The 12,692-nt window shown below is 41.2% G+C and overlaps 2 protein-coding genes across 4 annotated transcripts; one reads left to right on the forward strand and one right to left on the reverse strand.

The window, feature by feature from the left end:
- The first annotated feature begins 68 nt into the window (after positions 1-68).
- On the forward strand, positions 69-1,201 carry LOC129589936 (mediator of RNA polymerase II transcription subunit 11-like). Of its 2 annotated transcripts, XM_055484881.1 has the most exons (4): positions 69-210; positions 261-363; positions 503-643; positions 836-1,201. In XM_055484881.1, the coding sequence occupies exons 2-4, from the start codon at positions 279-281 to the stop codon at positions 1,042-1,044; spliced, it is 435 nt and encodes a 144-aa protein (XP_055340856.1). In that variant the 5' UTR covers positions 69-210; positions 261-278; the 3' UTR covers positions 1,045-1,201. The 2 variants fall into 2 exon arrangements, with proteins under 2 accessions (XP_055340856.1, XP_055340861.1); XM_055484886.1 differs by having other exon boundaries at positions 97-363.
- LOC129589919 (dnaJ homolog subfamily C member 13-like) lies at positions 1,191-12,605 on the reverse strand. Of its 2 annotated transcripts, XM_055484856.1 has the most exons (45): positions 12,390-12,605; positions 12,053-12,247; positions 11,908-11,983; positions 11,691-11,837; positions 11,585-11,626; positions 11,362-11,508; positions 11,254-11,307; positions 11,039-11,181; positions 10,904-10,970; positions 10,710-10,805; positions 10,547-10,638; positions 10,314-10,480; positions 10,176-10,258; positions 9,734-10,114; positions 9,483-9,638; positions 9,238-9,416; positions 9,006-9,177; positions 8,706-8,942; positions 8,459-8,566; positions 8,277-8,383; positions 8,002-8,161; positions 7,853-7,915; positions 7,693-7,794; positions 7,516-7,620; positions 7,198-7,400; positions 7,053-7,137; positions 6,624-6,979; positions 6,364-6,565; positions 6,166-6,281; positions 6,023-6,101; positions 5,825-5,960; positions 5,575-5,759; positions 5,127-5,318; positions 4,885-5,064; positions 4,547-4,717; positions 4,251-4,481; positions 3,986-4,157; positions 3,718-3,909; positions 3,267-3,542; positions 2,995-3,119; positions 2,744-2,917; positions 2,410-2,589; positions 2,051-2,332; positions 1,886-1,988; positions 1,191-1,571 (listed from the first exon to the last, which is right to left on the reverse strand). In XM_055484856.1, the coding sequence occupies exons 2-45, from the start codon at positions 12,124-12,126 to the stop codon at positions 1,465-1,467; spliced, it is 6,705 nt and encodes a 2,234-aa protein (XP_055340831.1). In that variant the 5' UTR covers positions 12,127-12,247; positions 12,390-12,605; the 3' UTR covers positions 1,191-1,464. The 2 variants fall into 2 exon arrangements, with proteins under 2 accessions (XP_055340831.1, XP_055340824.1); XM_055484849.1 differs by having other exon boundaries at positions 12,053-12,605.
- Between the last annotated feature and the right edge of the window lie 87 nt (positions 12,606-12,692).

The following is a 12,692-nucleotide window of genomic DNA, read 5'->3' on the forward strand; positions in this document are numbered from 1 at the left end:
TACTACTGAAAATTGTATGCCCGCCTAGGTAAAATGTTCCGTGGATGCCAGCCGCTTCATCCTGTGATTCCTGTCAAAACTAGCGTAAAACTGAAAACGCAAACAAACGAAACCACTACAATCATATTTGAATACTTTCGTTGACTAATTGGAAATATTAATTTTTCTGATCTGTAGACTGTTTTCACGTGGTAGTTCTTGGCTTCAGAGGTACGTGTAAGACTCCATTTGTTTCCAACTTAGTGACAAAGTGATTGCAGTGCGCGGTTGATCGTGAAATGGATGAATCGGCGCAGCGGGATAAGCGACTGCAAGAACTGGAGCAAGTGGATAAAGACATCATTCAGCTAATCAGTCTTGCAGGTGGGACTCCTGCTTTTTACTTGTACAATCTACAGTTATTATTAGTTGCTGTTAACAATTTTATGAATATGGTAATCTATGAAGTGGATACGTGGTAACACTGGCGTCCTTGGAGCGTACTTTTTAAAATTCCTTGTAGGTCAGTGCCTGCAAGAGCTGTCCAAAGAGAAGCCCGTTTCCAAAACAGCTGAAGGACACTGTACGAATTTCTTGAAAACGCTGGAAGGAATCGACAGAACACTCGCACAACAGGTCTCTCACCTCCAGCAAATCTCTACGGGTTAGTAGAAGCCGCACAACTATACGTCCGCATCTACGCGTTAACATCCAAATTTCGTTCGGAAAGATTGATTACTGACGACGACTGAGGTTTTATGACTCGAAAATGAAGTTATCGGATGCAGATTCTTTGGTTGTTTATCAGGTTATATACGCGTGTCCATACAAGATCTTGAAGACTTTATTTTTTCAGGAGTCACTCATGAAGGCACGCATTATGACTGCTCTAAAGAGCGCGAGATTATGCTCCGATGCGAAGGTGATCTGGATGAAATTTTGCAGTATTTAGTGCAACAGAAAGAGCAGTATCTCGCCAGCACTTTGCCTGATCCGGCCGCTATGGAGTCGGATGAGGTGGTTTTCGATGAAACTACAACCGTACGCACACCCCAAACAATGTAAAATCAGGCTGATAACTTCCAGCCATGAGTATAAGTGTGGTTTGCGGTTCTAGTTTTATATTTATTTATGATCTCGATACTTTGCAGTCTGTCCTGTTCAAGTTTTGTTCTTCATTCCGAAATGGTTTTGGAGGCAACATAAAAATTTCTTGATTTCAGTCATTTTTATTATTGCACGAATTGGTCATCTGACTAGGTAGTTATACACACCGTATATGCAAGCACTTTAAAATCGACTCATCAGAGCAAGAAGGTTGTCAAGGGCATCACAACCGGAAAGGGAAGTTATAAAAAACGCGTAACAAATCGTAAGAAATGAATCTGAACCTTCACAAACTCACGGGATGTATCAATTCGTAAAAATGCGACAATCAACAAATGCTTGATATACCATTCAAATTCAACAAGCCAGTAAAAATAATCACAACTGATGTGGATGATACTCGTAGTCTCCTTCCATCGGCGGAGGAGCATCGGGCATAGTTTTCGCACTACCTTGCGTTAAATAACCGGCAACGCCAGGCGTACCTGTAAAAATCCAACACGTTTGGTGAATTCCACGACTACTGGATAATGCATTAAGTCATACAAATTCTTAAACCAATACTTTACTGAAATAAATATCGGTGCTAAAGAACCTACAGTAATTAGTTTCTACTACAGTGTTGAGCCTTTATTTTTTATTAGTTATAACCGTAGTAAGAATAGTGTTGATGCACACGAAGGACAGAATTGCTAAAGACTTTCATGTTTCACTGCGAGTCTCTTAACTGAGCAGTGACCTATTGTTTAAACAATACGTTCAATAATGCAACGAGAAAAAAAGTAAACAATGCCCATACCTGCTGTCAGATAACCAGCCGTCGTCGACTGCGTAATAAATAGATCATGCCGTTGGTCTCGGAATTCGGACCATATCTTGGAAGCGTTCAGAATACTGGTGACCTACAATTGCACAGGAACTAAATTAGCTAATTTCTGGAATGCGAAACACGGTCGTTTTTCACCTTCTCTCCATGTGTCAAGCTTTTAGCCATGGATTTCAGTGCTTTAACAATATGAGCCTTAATTCCAGCTGGATTAGGAATAAACTCTAATGGGCTTCCCAACAAGTTCAGGAGAAACGGTATCAGATCGCAGCTCAAGGCCTGTGATACTAGTTCATCCTTCGGATCTTCGTAAATACTGTTCAGCGCCTCGCATGCTAAGGGCGTTACGGAACGGTTTCGTTTCATCGCCAACTTCATTCCGTTAATGCAATCAACACTGGCTAAACTGTTTATGCAAACCTGCAACGAAAAAATTAGTACAACCGGTAAATGGCTGGCATTGTTTAATTACAGTTATAAACGTTTCATTTCCGTACCGGACTCTTGGCCAGTTGGTGCACCACTTTAATAGCGGCACTAACGACGGCATCGTTACTGTTTTTCAAAAGTTGAACTATCTGTGGAACGTGTCCAAACGTAGGAACCTGATCTGCCATTAACGGCTGGGCTTCCAGGAAGACAACAATAGCTGTCGTAACCAGCTCAAGCTCTTCGCCCTGTGGAAATACAAGATTTATTAGAATATTTCAACCATCCAATAATTTCGGTTTAAATATTTGGCACAAAGGGGATGAAAACTTTTGTAACAACATCTACGGCCGCTCAAGCAATATGGCTTTTCGCCCAACAAATTAAAATGTGCACATGTACCGGCGGAGAGGGAATAGCAGCCAATTCCAAAAAGCGATCCATAATATCTATGAAAAATTCCTTCGGTTTCCGCAGTATCCAGCCAGGATTAGCTACGAACAAGCGCAAGAAAACTCCACCAACAACAATTTCTCCTTGCACGTTGCTGTATATTGTATCGTAATCGGGCGGCAGCTGCAATAGTATTAAATCATTTGAATCTTTGTTGTTTGGCATGCGAGTATTACTGATTGGCGTTTGTTGGTACTCACATTCCAATAAACATTTGGATCTCTTGCTTGCATTTCATAGAACCTTTCTTTCAGCTCTTTCACGGTACCGGAAACCTTTTCTCTAGCTTCATCGTTCCATATCAATTCAGGATTCTCATGGGCGCCTACAAAGTACAAATAATGTGCATCCAACTAAATAAAAAAACAAAGTTGAAGCGATGACTGTGTTTTTTTCGGGTCTGCCCTATTCGTTTCAAATTTTCAAGAATAAAAAGAAACATTTTCAGTAATAAAAACGAAAAAAGTCGCACCTTCGAACATATGCACACTAGTTTCCGGGGCATCTCGCATTGCATCCATAAAGATATTCGGTAGAAACTTCGCCAAAAGCAATCGTAATTTGGGCCCGTTAAGCTTTTCCGCCATCATTTTAGCAAACAGTTCTGCGGTTTTTTCCCTAACTTGACCATTTGTTGAATTGCAGAACATATCCAGCAAATATATCGGAGCGCCCTTCGACATCATTTCCTTGACAATTTTTGAATTTGAAACCAGTGGGTGAAGAACCTCTAGGATAACTGGCCGCGCTACACAAAACACAAAAAAGTCAGAAACCTCACATAATAAAATTATTTTTCAACATGCAACAAGAAAATACATAGCACGCCTGCACCAGATATCGACCTAATATGTGATCGACAATACAGCTATTGCGGAAATAAAAAAGTATGCAACAAACGCAGAAGTTAAAAAATTCCATACCATTTGGAACAGAATGCATTAAGGGCATCAAATTTCCTAACACTTCGGCATTTGCAATATCCACAACGCATTCTTTATTGCTAACCACACATGATATTGCTTCCAGGGCTACCGATTGCAATTTTGCCGAATTATCCATTCTTAGCAGACCAAAAATGAGTTTAAAATGCCCAACACACTGCAGTTCCACACCTAACACAGAGAAAAACATTCAAAATTAGTAATCACCGACAAAACCATGCTTACTGAGCCCCTTAAGCAACAGTACCTGGGCTGGCTCGGACGATATTACGCAGTGCTTCTAGTGCCATTTCCACATTACTAATTCGTTTCGCATCGATCTTCACACCCTTTTTGTCTGGCATCGACATAAGTGAATGAACATACTGCGCTTCCGATCCCAAATAATGCAAAAGATCTTTTATAAAAGCTTTGGGGTCCTGAAAATATTAGAGCAAAGCCATGCCAAAACAGTATTGGTGCTAGAGCTTTTATCTGAAACTGAAGCATGACACAATCTGATGTATCCATACTTCGATCGGAAATGTGGGTTGTTCGTTATAAATTCGGATGAAGATATCCCCAATAATCAGTTCGGATGAATGCGCAGAGTGGACAAAGCCGGTTCCGAAGCTTGGGTCACATTCGCCACTGCGCTGCATGGAATCACGCTGGCTGTTCAGATATTCCGACAATTCTGCCCGGGTGCCATTGTCCCACAGCAAATACGGAGTTCGAATGTTGCTGTTCAGAATTTTCAGCAACTACGTACATAAACAGAATTTCAGTTTCAAAATTCCGATACATATTCAGCATTCATAAAGCTTACTTCGTGTGGACTGCACTTCTGAAACTGTTTCGTGACATATGGAGTAAGCATGGTGCAAAGGGCTTGTCGAATTTCCCGGTTTTCGGGTGTTTCAAAGGCCGCCCCTCTGAGATAACCACCCAGTCGAGCGCACGCCACAATACTCAGTTTAGCCAGATTGTTAGATACTTCCTGCCAAAATAAAATATAGAAATCAGATAACTGCATCCAACAAGATTTACATTATACTCAACATCGGCCCGTTAACCAGCCACCACAAAAAGCAAAGTCCATCCCATCATAAATTCCACAGACTTCAACTGCATCATAGTTTGGTTTTTAAACTGCAGACTTTTTACCTGTTGGTTCGTCTCCGCACTACGTTCCACACCTCCTTCTTCCAACGTGAAATCATACCGGAACAGGAACAAAAGAAGATGCCACAGAACACCGGCTTTGAATAGTTGTGTTTGCAAAAGTACATCCACAGAAAACGCGCTTACGGCTTCCACGGCCACGCAACACAGTCGGAAAAGGTGCTGTACAATAAATTAATAATCATGAAAGCTAACGAAATTTAGTGTCTAGAGTACAGGCTTACCGAATAATATAGCAAACGACACAGATCTCGGATAACGTCCGGCATTTCGGACAGGCGTTCGCGACACTGCTCGAACTGAGCCGCCACAGCGAAACATCGCGCAATATTCATACAAACTTGTACATTCAAATCTTCCAATTTGGATGAGATAGACAAACGGTCTACGCAGCGCCGCATCGCATCTTCCAGTATCTAGAAGTTGCCAGATAAAAACACCACGCGTATATAAGGTTATAATTAAGTAAGTAAGCTTCGAGTTAAACTACAAATATTACAGACTAGTTCTATTCGAAGTCGAATTGACTGTTTCAAATCAAACCACAGGCCGATAAAAATAACCAAAGGTATGAGTGAACTGTCCGATGCATTAAACCATTCTAAAATTCCCTGAGCTACATACTTGTTCAGTCAAACCAAACAGAGTTATGCAGATGTTGCAAAGTTTTACCTCAAATCCATTTTCTCGACGAAGTTCTTCAGCATTAAGCGCCGAACAAGCCACAGTATGGTAAACCAGCTCGCATGCAGTCGCCAATAAAGGCACAGGCTTCGCAAAAAGATTATCATCTTGGGTTTCCATTGTGATAGTTTGAATGAGCATCGGATAGCCGGCATATTTGAAAGGATGAAGCTCTGATGCAAACACAATCACCCATTTCGAAATATTCATCAAATAAACTTTAATTTTTGGATGCTACCTTCGCTATAACGGCTGAACAAAATGCATTGTGTCTGTAAAATGAGGAGCAGGTTCTGTGGATCAGGTCCGTCAGATACTTTCCCAGTACGACTGCACAAGAACTCGTATGCCTTGTTCACTTTCTCAAACATTTCCTGTAAACGAAAATGGAAAAGTAAATAAGACTGAATTTCGCACAGAACTAGACAACACTTGCCCGTCCGTCCGGATTTTTATCAGGGTGATACTTCTGAGCCAACGCAAAATACGCCCGACGAATCACATTCTCATCAATTCTGAAGCAACGAATAGATTTACCTGCAAATGCCGGTGAGTCGAAGCCACATTTACAACACATACGCTTTTCCGCCTTTCTTGACACCTAAAACATCGTATGCATCGTCCACCGACATCGTCGGTGGTTTCTTCTCCACTTCTTTCTTCCAAGCTTCCAGGACATCTTTCAACAATTTCACCTACAAACAGCAGTATTTTGTCATGAAAAGCTTTATGCAGCTACCATTATCTTTAATAAAAAAACAACTTTTTTTAATTTACCGGCTCTTTTATTGGCCAATCTGGAAATCGTCGAACGTCACACAGATGTCGGAGGTAATAAATATTGCAGAACAGCTCGTTCTCCAGTTGCACGTAGTTAATAGTAGGAATCGGGCAATACTGATACAATGCACGAGCATTGCTCTGGAGCCGCGGGCTGAAATCAGCTATGTGGACCGCAATTTTTTCAATCATTAACCGCCTGAAACACCACCATAGCAACATCCATAATTCATTCTAGCTAAAAATCATCAAATCACCTCATTTCCGAATTCCAAATGGCTTCAGGTGTATCGAACTCGCCCAGGAATATTTCCGCAAATTTATCCGAACCATAATTCTCCAGATAGCAAATCATAGCTTCCGGTATCAATGGTCCCAGAATGCTACGCTGAAGCAGTGTGGATGATTTAACTTCTTCGCTTCGGAACGCCTGTTTGGTATGCGTGTAGTGCAGGAAACGTCCAATTGGTAACAAATTAGAGCCAGTGTACATCATGATAAAGAAGAAACAGCCGGACAGATACAGTCGTGGAAGAACCGGATTGTCCTGCATTACGTGATAAAGTAATGTAGCCACTTTCTCCACCAAAATGGGATCGAATGTCAGCAAAAGCTAAAATTATACCAATTTATTAGTCATGGTAACGAAGCCACTATAGTCTATAAGCACAACACGCCACAGTTACCTGAACGATGTGCGGGAGGCAAGAAGGATCGGATAAAAGCCTCTTAGCTTTCGGGAGGGGACGAATTATTGAATTATCAGCATCTCTACAACGAAACGGTAAACAACATGTACAACTAAAAACAAAAGTTATGGATCTTCCATACCTGCTCGGATACAGCTCACAAATTTTGATCAACATCCCCAGGACCAAAGATGCCAGATCACTTTCATTCATGACACCATTTCCACCGGCCATCAGTATCCATTTCAACTGAGGAACATGCTGCAGTGGTCGCCAACCATCCATACCTTGGGCCCAGCATCTTGTTTTCTGATTGATTTCACCACTTTCCCACAATTCTCGTAACTAAAAACAACATCAATCGCACAATAAATTCCGGTGATGATTCTCAAGGCAAGAATCGGTTTATTTCTGTTTTTACAAAAAACAGAACTTAATCACACATCACTTATTACCATACCTCAGCCATGCTGACTGGACCCAGGCGTTCTTTTTCAAGATTGCCGTAATACCACTCTTTTTCAGTATCCCTTCGAGAATCAGCTCCCGCTTCGATGACATTGGTCTAAAACCTCATATATTACTAAATAAAGTTACAGATCCGCTTAATCTATGCCAGTTTAAGAAAAACAAATACCTGAGTATGTATAACTGCTCGATTGGTGTGAAAATGTGCGAGTGTCAGCAGGTCCACCAACGTTCGAATGCCATTAGCATCGATCAGGTCTTTCACGTTTTGCTGCAACAAAAAACCGCAACAGTATTATTTTTTTCTCGCACACAAAGAACATCCTCACCTTGTTCGAGATCAATTTATCCACAAAAATTAACAGTCGGTCGCGCTCCAATTTATCCATACACTAACACCGTCAATTAAAATTACTTAAAACCACTTAAAATGTATTACCAACCACTTAAAATGTACAAACGCACAAGAATTTCTAACCTTATCCAACATCAGCATCATATACTTGGTATCGTTAAAAGGACCTATTTCTTCTGAACAGCGTCCATAAACAATTGTCATCGCTTGCAGGCAATTGCTTTTCATAGAAGCTTTTTGCGAAAGAAGAAATCGATGGTACAGGTCGAAAAAGAATTCCTTCCTACAAAAGAGCAATTATATTAATGTAACAGTTTTAGTTATCTATTAATTAGCAATTACTCGATATTAACTGAACCCAACGTGGTATAGAACTTATGGTTAGCACAGTAACTCACGGTTTGTTCATCGGACTGGCTTCATCATCTGAATCGCCTTCTTCCAGAAGAAGTCGTAGAAAATAGTCCCCGATTTTGATCTCTTCATTTAGGCAGTTATATGGAACCTAGCCATGATATTTATGATAAAACGATTGAAATATAACATACGTTAAGACGCGATAAATGCAACTAACAAGCACCTCAAATTCAATATGATTCCAGGAAATAATATTACCGGCGCCAAGATCCTTGTCGACGTTGAAAGCGCGCAGTTCATTCTCCAAGCATTCCCGTAGTTCTTCTCGGGTCTGATCAAAGCAACAGAAGAGAGTCAAACCGTAGTGTCTGTCAAATCGCTCTGTCTGTTCAGCTTGACTACTGTCAAACTAGCCAGGTACTTAACTAAGGTCCCTAACGACCACGCACAATGCACTAAACATCACTTGCCTTGTGATTCCAGATTAAATTTGCTCTGGCATGATCTCTCAAGAATTGGTAGTAAAACAAATCCCAGTTTGATTCGCTCTTTATTTTCTGTCGGCGCTTCCGCAACACCACAATGCGCTGGACCTTTTCATCTTGATTTTCCATCCCGATACGAGCTCTCCAATGTTTCAAGAGGGTCGACACTTGTTTTTCAATTACCTTCCACTGTGCGTTTCCTTTGTTTTTGTTCTGGATATCCTGTAACAAATTTAAAATGTCATCGATACCTATACGTTCAGCAATTCAACGAGGCGCACATACAACAGCTAGTTGTAAATTATCACGCTGGTGAATACGATCGATTTCATGCTCCGGCACTTCTTCGCTGGATTCCAAATAGTACAAAAGTCCATAAGGCATAATTCGTGAAAGAAGTGACATGGCACTTTCATTTCCCGATACCCATAAGGATACAAGGATTCGGCTAAGTTGACTACGAACAAACGGTTGCAGGTGAAGCGAAATGCTTCATTTTTACAAATAAACATTTTACCGGTTGGTAAGAACTCGACTATCCAGACTTTGTGTAAATAGAGCAATGTGTAAATGCTTAGGTAAAGCGCCTTCGGACATAGCTAGTTCTTGCATCTTCGTGGCAACATCGTCTTCGCCTTCTTCAATCAGGGCCTTCATTACCAACCCGGCGCCTTTCACAATAGCCATTGAAGGATGCTATAAAACACAAGATAAAAAGGTATTTCATTTAATTTTTTTAATAACGACTATGTGGAGCCTTGCCTGAAACAGCTTAAACATAGTTCTCCCTCTAGCAGCAACCATTTCCAGCATCTGATCAAACATCGTTCCATCAGTTGTCTCACTGTACGGTGCACACAAGGCAAAGGTTAAAAAATCCAGCGTTGCGCTGATAATTAAAGCACCACTCCCTCGTTGCTACAACGAAACTCACAAGTCAGAAGAAAAAAATCAAAACGGTTTGAGTGCAGAGGTTTCTCGTGCGCATCCTCCACGTGCTCCAAATTACTTACCACGTGGGTAGAAAACACTTCCAAAATTCCTTCCATAAATTTTTTCGACGACATAAGTGAAGCTTTGTTAATCTGTTCTTGTCGCAAGTCATAATCGTCATGCATGGGCTGCATTAAGGCACATAACATATCCAATACTGCATGAGTAATAGCATCGTTGTTCTTGCTGAGTGCCTTGATCACTCGGCTGCCGATTTTTTCTCGTAGGGTGGGAATATTTGTGAAAGCCATAAACCCAGCTTTGGAGGCAAAGAGGCGTCGCAGTGCTTGAAACTGAGCTTCCACATCTTCCGGTTTTGCAATATCCAAATCCATATCACGCTCCACCAGTGCCATCAAGGCTACATTAATTAGCTTTTCCTTATTTTCCGCAAACAAACCCTATTGAATCATTGCAGAAAAGGTTTTTCATAAACTGAAAGCCGATAAAATGAATGCGTACATCTTGAGTGACGGCATGAAGAAGTCCGCTGTATGAAATGTTGCTATTAAACCGTTGCACGACTTCCGAAAACAACATTCCGGCTGCAATTACAAATTAATCAGCAACTCATAAGAAATTATGGACTTCATATCTTACCCGGTGAAATCTGCAGAAACCGTAAATGCTGGCTTTCCACTTCTTCGTCGACCGGAATGGTAAATGGTCCAAGACGATAGCCGCGCTCGGTGGGATACATTTTCACATGTATATCGCGGTTGCCGGCTGCTCGAACACCGTCCATTATTGTGGCCAAAAGCGAATCACTGGAGAAAAGGGAATTTTAACCACAAAAAAAAGTGTAACGTTATCCGCAAATCCCTAGTAATTACCGGTCAGTCGATGCGTACGTTCTCGTCTGTCCCTTAACATATTCTATGCTGAAAAGCTGGGGATTATCCACGTGGCGAACAATAGCGAATATCTGCAAATGATTAAGTACAACAACTGCGTAACAAAAGCCCTACATGAAACAGAATATTTAAGTTTTCGTACGTCACATAAGGGTTTAAGTGTGCATATAGCGTAACTCCCGGGATCCCGTTCCAAAAGGCACGATTCACTCAGGCAAAGGATTCGCTTCACAGCACCCTACAAACAAATTGTTTCTCAGGGATTTATTTAAGTTCATAACCACACCAAATCATACACGGTCTTGTGCCATAAGATGATAAAATAATTTTACATACTGTGGATGATTTCGTCGTTATCTTTTGAACGACAAATTCGCTCAGACTCGTCAACGCTTCGTCGGTGCTGAATTAAATAAAAAATTCGCATTACTATCTGAAGTACTGTTTAATATTCCGCAAATAAACGGTTACCTATATTTTCCAAATCTCTCGGTACTGAAGCGATCAAAGTTGATTGGCTCCTTCCGAGCCGTTAAATGCAGTCCAATGTACTGCGAGGCGGCTTCCGAAATGTCCCGAATTACTGCATCCCGACTTTCGCTCGCAAACATATGCTGCAGTTATGCGAATACAGTTTAAACCCCAAACACGAATAATTCTGATGTATTAAAAAGCTGCGGAAATACCAATCTCTCGAAACCTCCGGTAAAGATGCAAAAACCGCCAGGATAATCCGACACCTGCCAGAATAAAACTGCTTTGCTGCATTACATCCCAAACTTCGCTTCACTAACCAATGCGATTGCTTCGATATCTTTGTAATCGTAAACAGATCGCTGGACACCGGTTGCAGGATCCACTTGGTGCAATCCCGAATATCCGATTTCCAGAGTGGCAGGAATTCGATTATCCGACCAATGGTGCTTATAAGCGTTATACTTCTACAAAATATCTCCAACTTCAATATAATAATAGTTTTTTATTACAAGCTCAGCTTTACACACTCGTTGTGCTTACCGGCCTTGATTTGGATGTCTCGTGAAATAAGTGGCGAAATCGCTAAAATACAATGTAATTTCAAAAATGGCAGTCGCATAGCATCGGAAAATAATTATCGCATTACTTGGCATTCTGTCAGAATGTCAGTCCGGTGATCCGAAGAAAATTTCAATGTGTCAATCTTTTTTCCTTTGCGCACAGTGAGCGTCAATTCCGCTCCACCGTGGCCTTTTGTGGCTGGCGCAATCGACACGATGTCGTTGTATGCCCACTAAAATAAAAACCCTTCATAATCCAGGACAAACTGGTGCGAAGCAAATTATATCCAGTGCGTTAGGTACCTGGTTCGTATTTTCGCATGATCCCGGGTTGTAGGTGGTAATTCCTTTAGTGCCAACAGAAAACACTCGTTTGTACCTAAGAACACCAAACGATTACAAAATCCGGGACGCTGAATACATCGTGTGAGAGGCACACGCTACGTACTTTCCCTTCCACGAGTGCTTCGTGACAAAATAGCAACACAAATCTTTATTATCCCTGAGCGGAGTTTCCGCCATTCTTTTCACTCGTCAATGTCGAGGAACAAAACGCGTCAGCTGATCAGCGAACCAGGCTCAGTCAATCGTCCGAAGCTCCATATTCCAGATTCGCACAGGGCGATCCGACGTCCCGTTGCTTCTGCGCCAAATATTTTTGCAAAGTAAAAACAAATTCTTTTCAATCCGCAACATCAGGTCAATTTAAAAACTGCAGATTGTGGACGATCAAGATAGATTTCACATGAACCTTCGCTGACAAAACGCGTACCAACCAGACGTACCGTAAATAAAAGCGTACCAGACAGATGTAAATAAAATGCCCAATTAAATCGTCTTAAAGATTTCACTGTGAAACCGCTTTTAAGAGGCGTTACCTACGACCGGTAATACAATTAATATAAGGGTCTAAATGCGCATATCACGTCACGATATCTTCGATTTTGGTCGACGTTGATACATATTTAGTATTTACATGAAAACCACAAAACGCTGATCGGTTAAAATAATCCGATAAGAATAATTATATATCGTTTGACTTTTACTGTTGCTGACACCTACAGCCAACAGTAGCACAGACTTCGATG

Source organism: Paramacrobiotus metropolitanus, unplaced genomic scaffold (genome assembly GCF_019649055.1).
Source record: "Paramacrobiotus metropolitanus isolate TYO unplaced genomic scaffold, Prichtersi_v1.0 Parri_scaffold0000002, whole genome shotgun sequence".
Classification (NCBI taxonomy): domain Eukaryota; kingdom Metazoa; phylum Tardigrada; class Eutardigrada; order Parachela; family Macrobiotidae; genus Paramacrobiotus; species Paramacrobiotus metropolitanus.

Excerpts from the sequence above, each read along its gene's own strand:
- LOC129589936 (XM_055484881.1), top strand. The coding sequence starts at position 279 with ATGGATGAATCGGCGCAGCGGGATAAGCGACTGCAAGAACTGGAGCAA. Across the intron at positions 364-502 it reads TCAGCTAATCAGTCTTGCAG|GTCAGTGCCTGCAAGAGCTG; the intron begins GTGGGACTCCTG and ends AATTCCTTGTAG. Across the intron at positions 644-835 it reads CCTCCAGCAAATCTCTACGG|GAGTCACTCATGAAGGCACG; the intron begins GTTAGTAGAAGC and ends TTATTTTTTCAG.
- LOC129589919 (XM_055484856.1), bottom strand. The coding sequence starts at position 12,126 with ATGGCGGAAACTCCGCTCAGGGATAATAAAGATTTGTGTTGCTATTTT. Across the intron at positions 11,984-12,052 it reads AAGCACTCGTGGAAGGGAAA|GTACAAACGAGTGTTTTCTG; the intron begins GTACGTAGCGTG and ends TGGTGTTCTTAG. Across the intron at positions 7,916-8,001 it reads TGATGCTGATGTTGGATAAG|TGTATGGATAAATTGGAGCG; the intron begins GTTAGAAATTCT and ends TGACGGTGTTAG.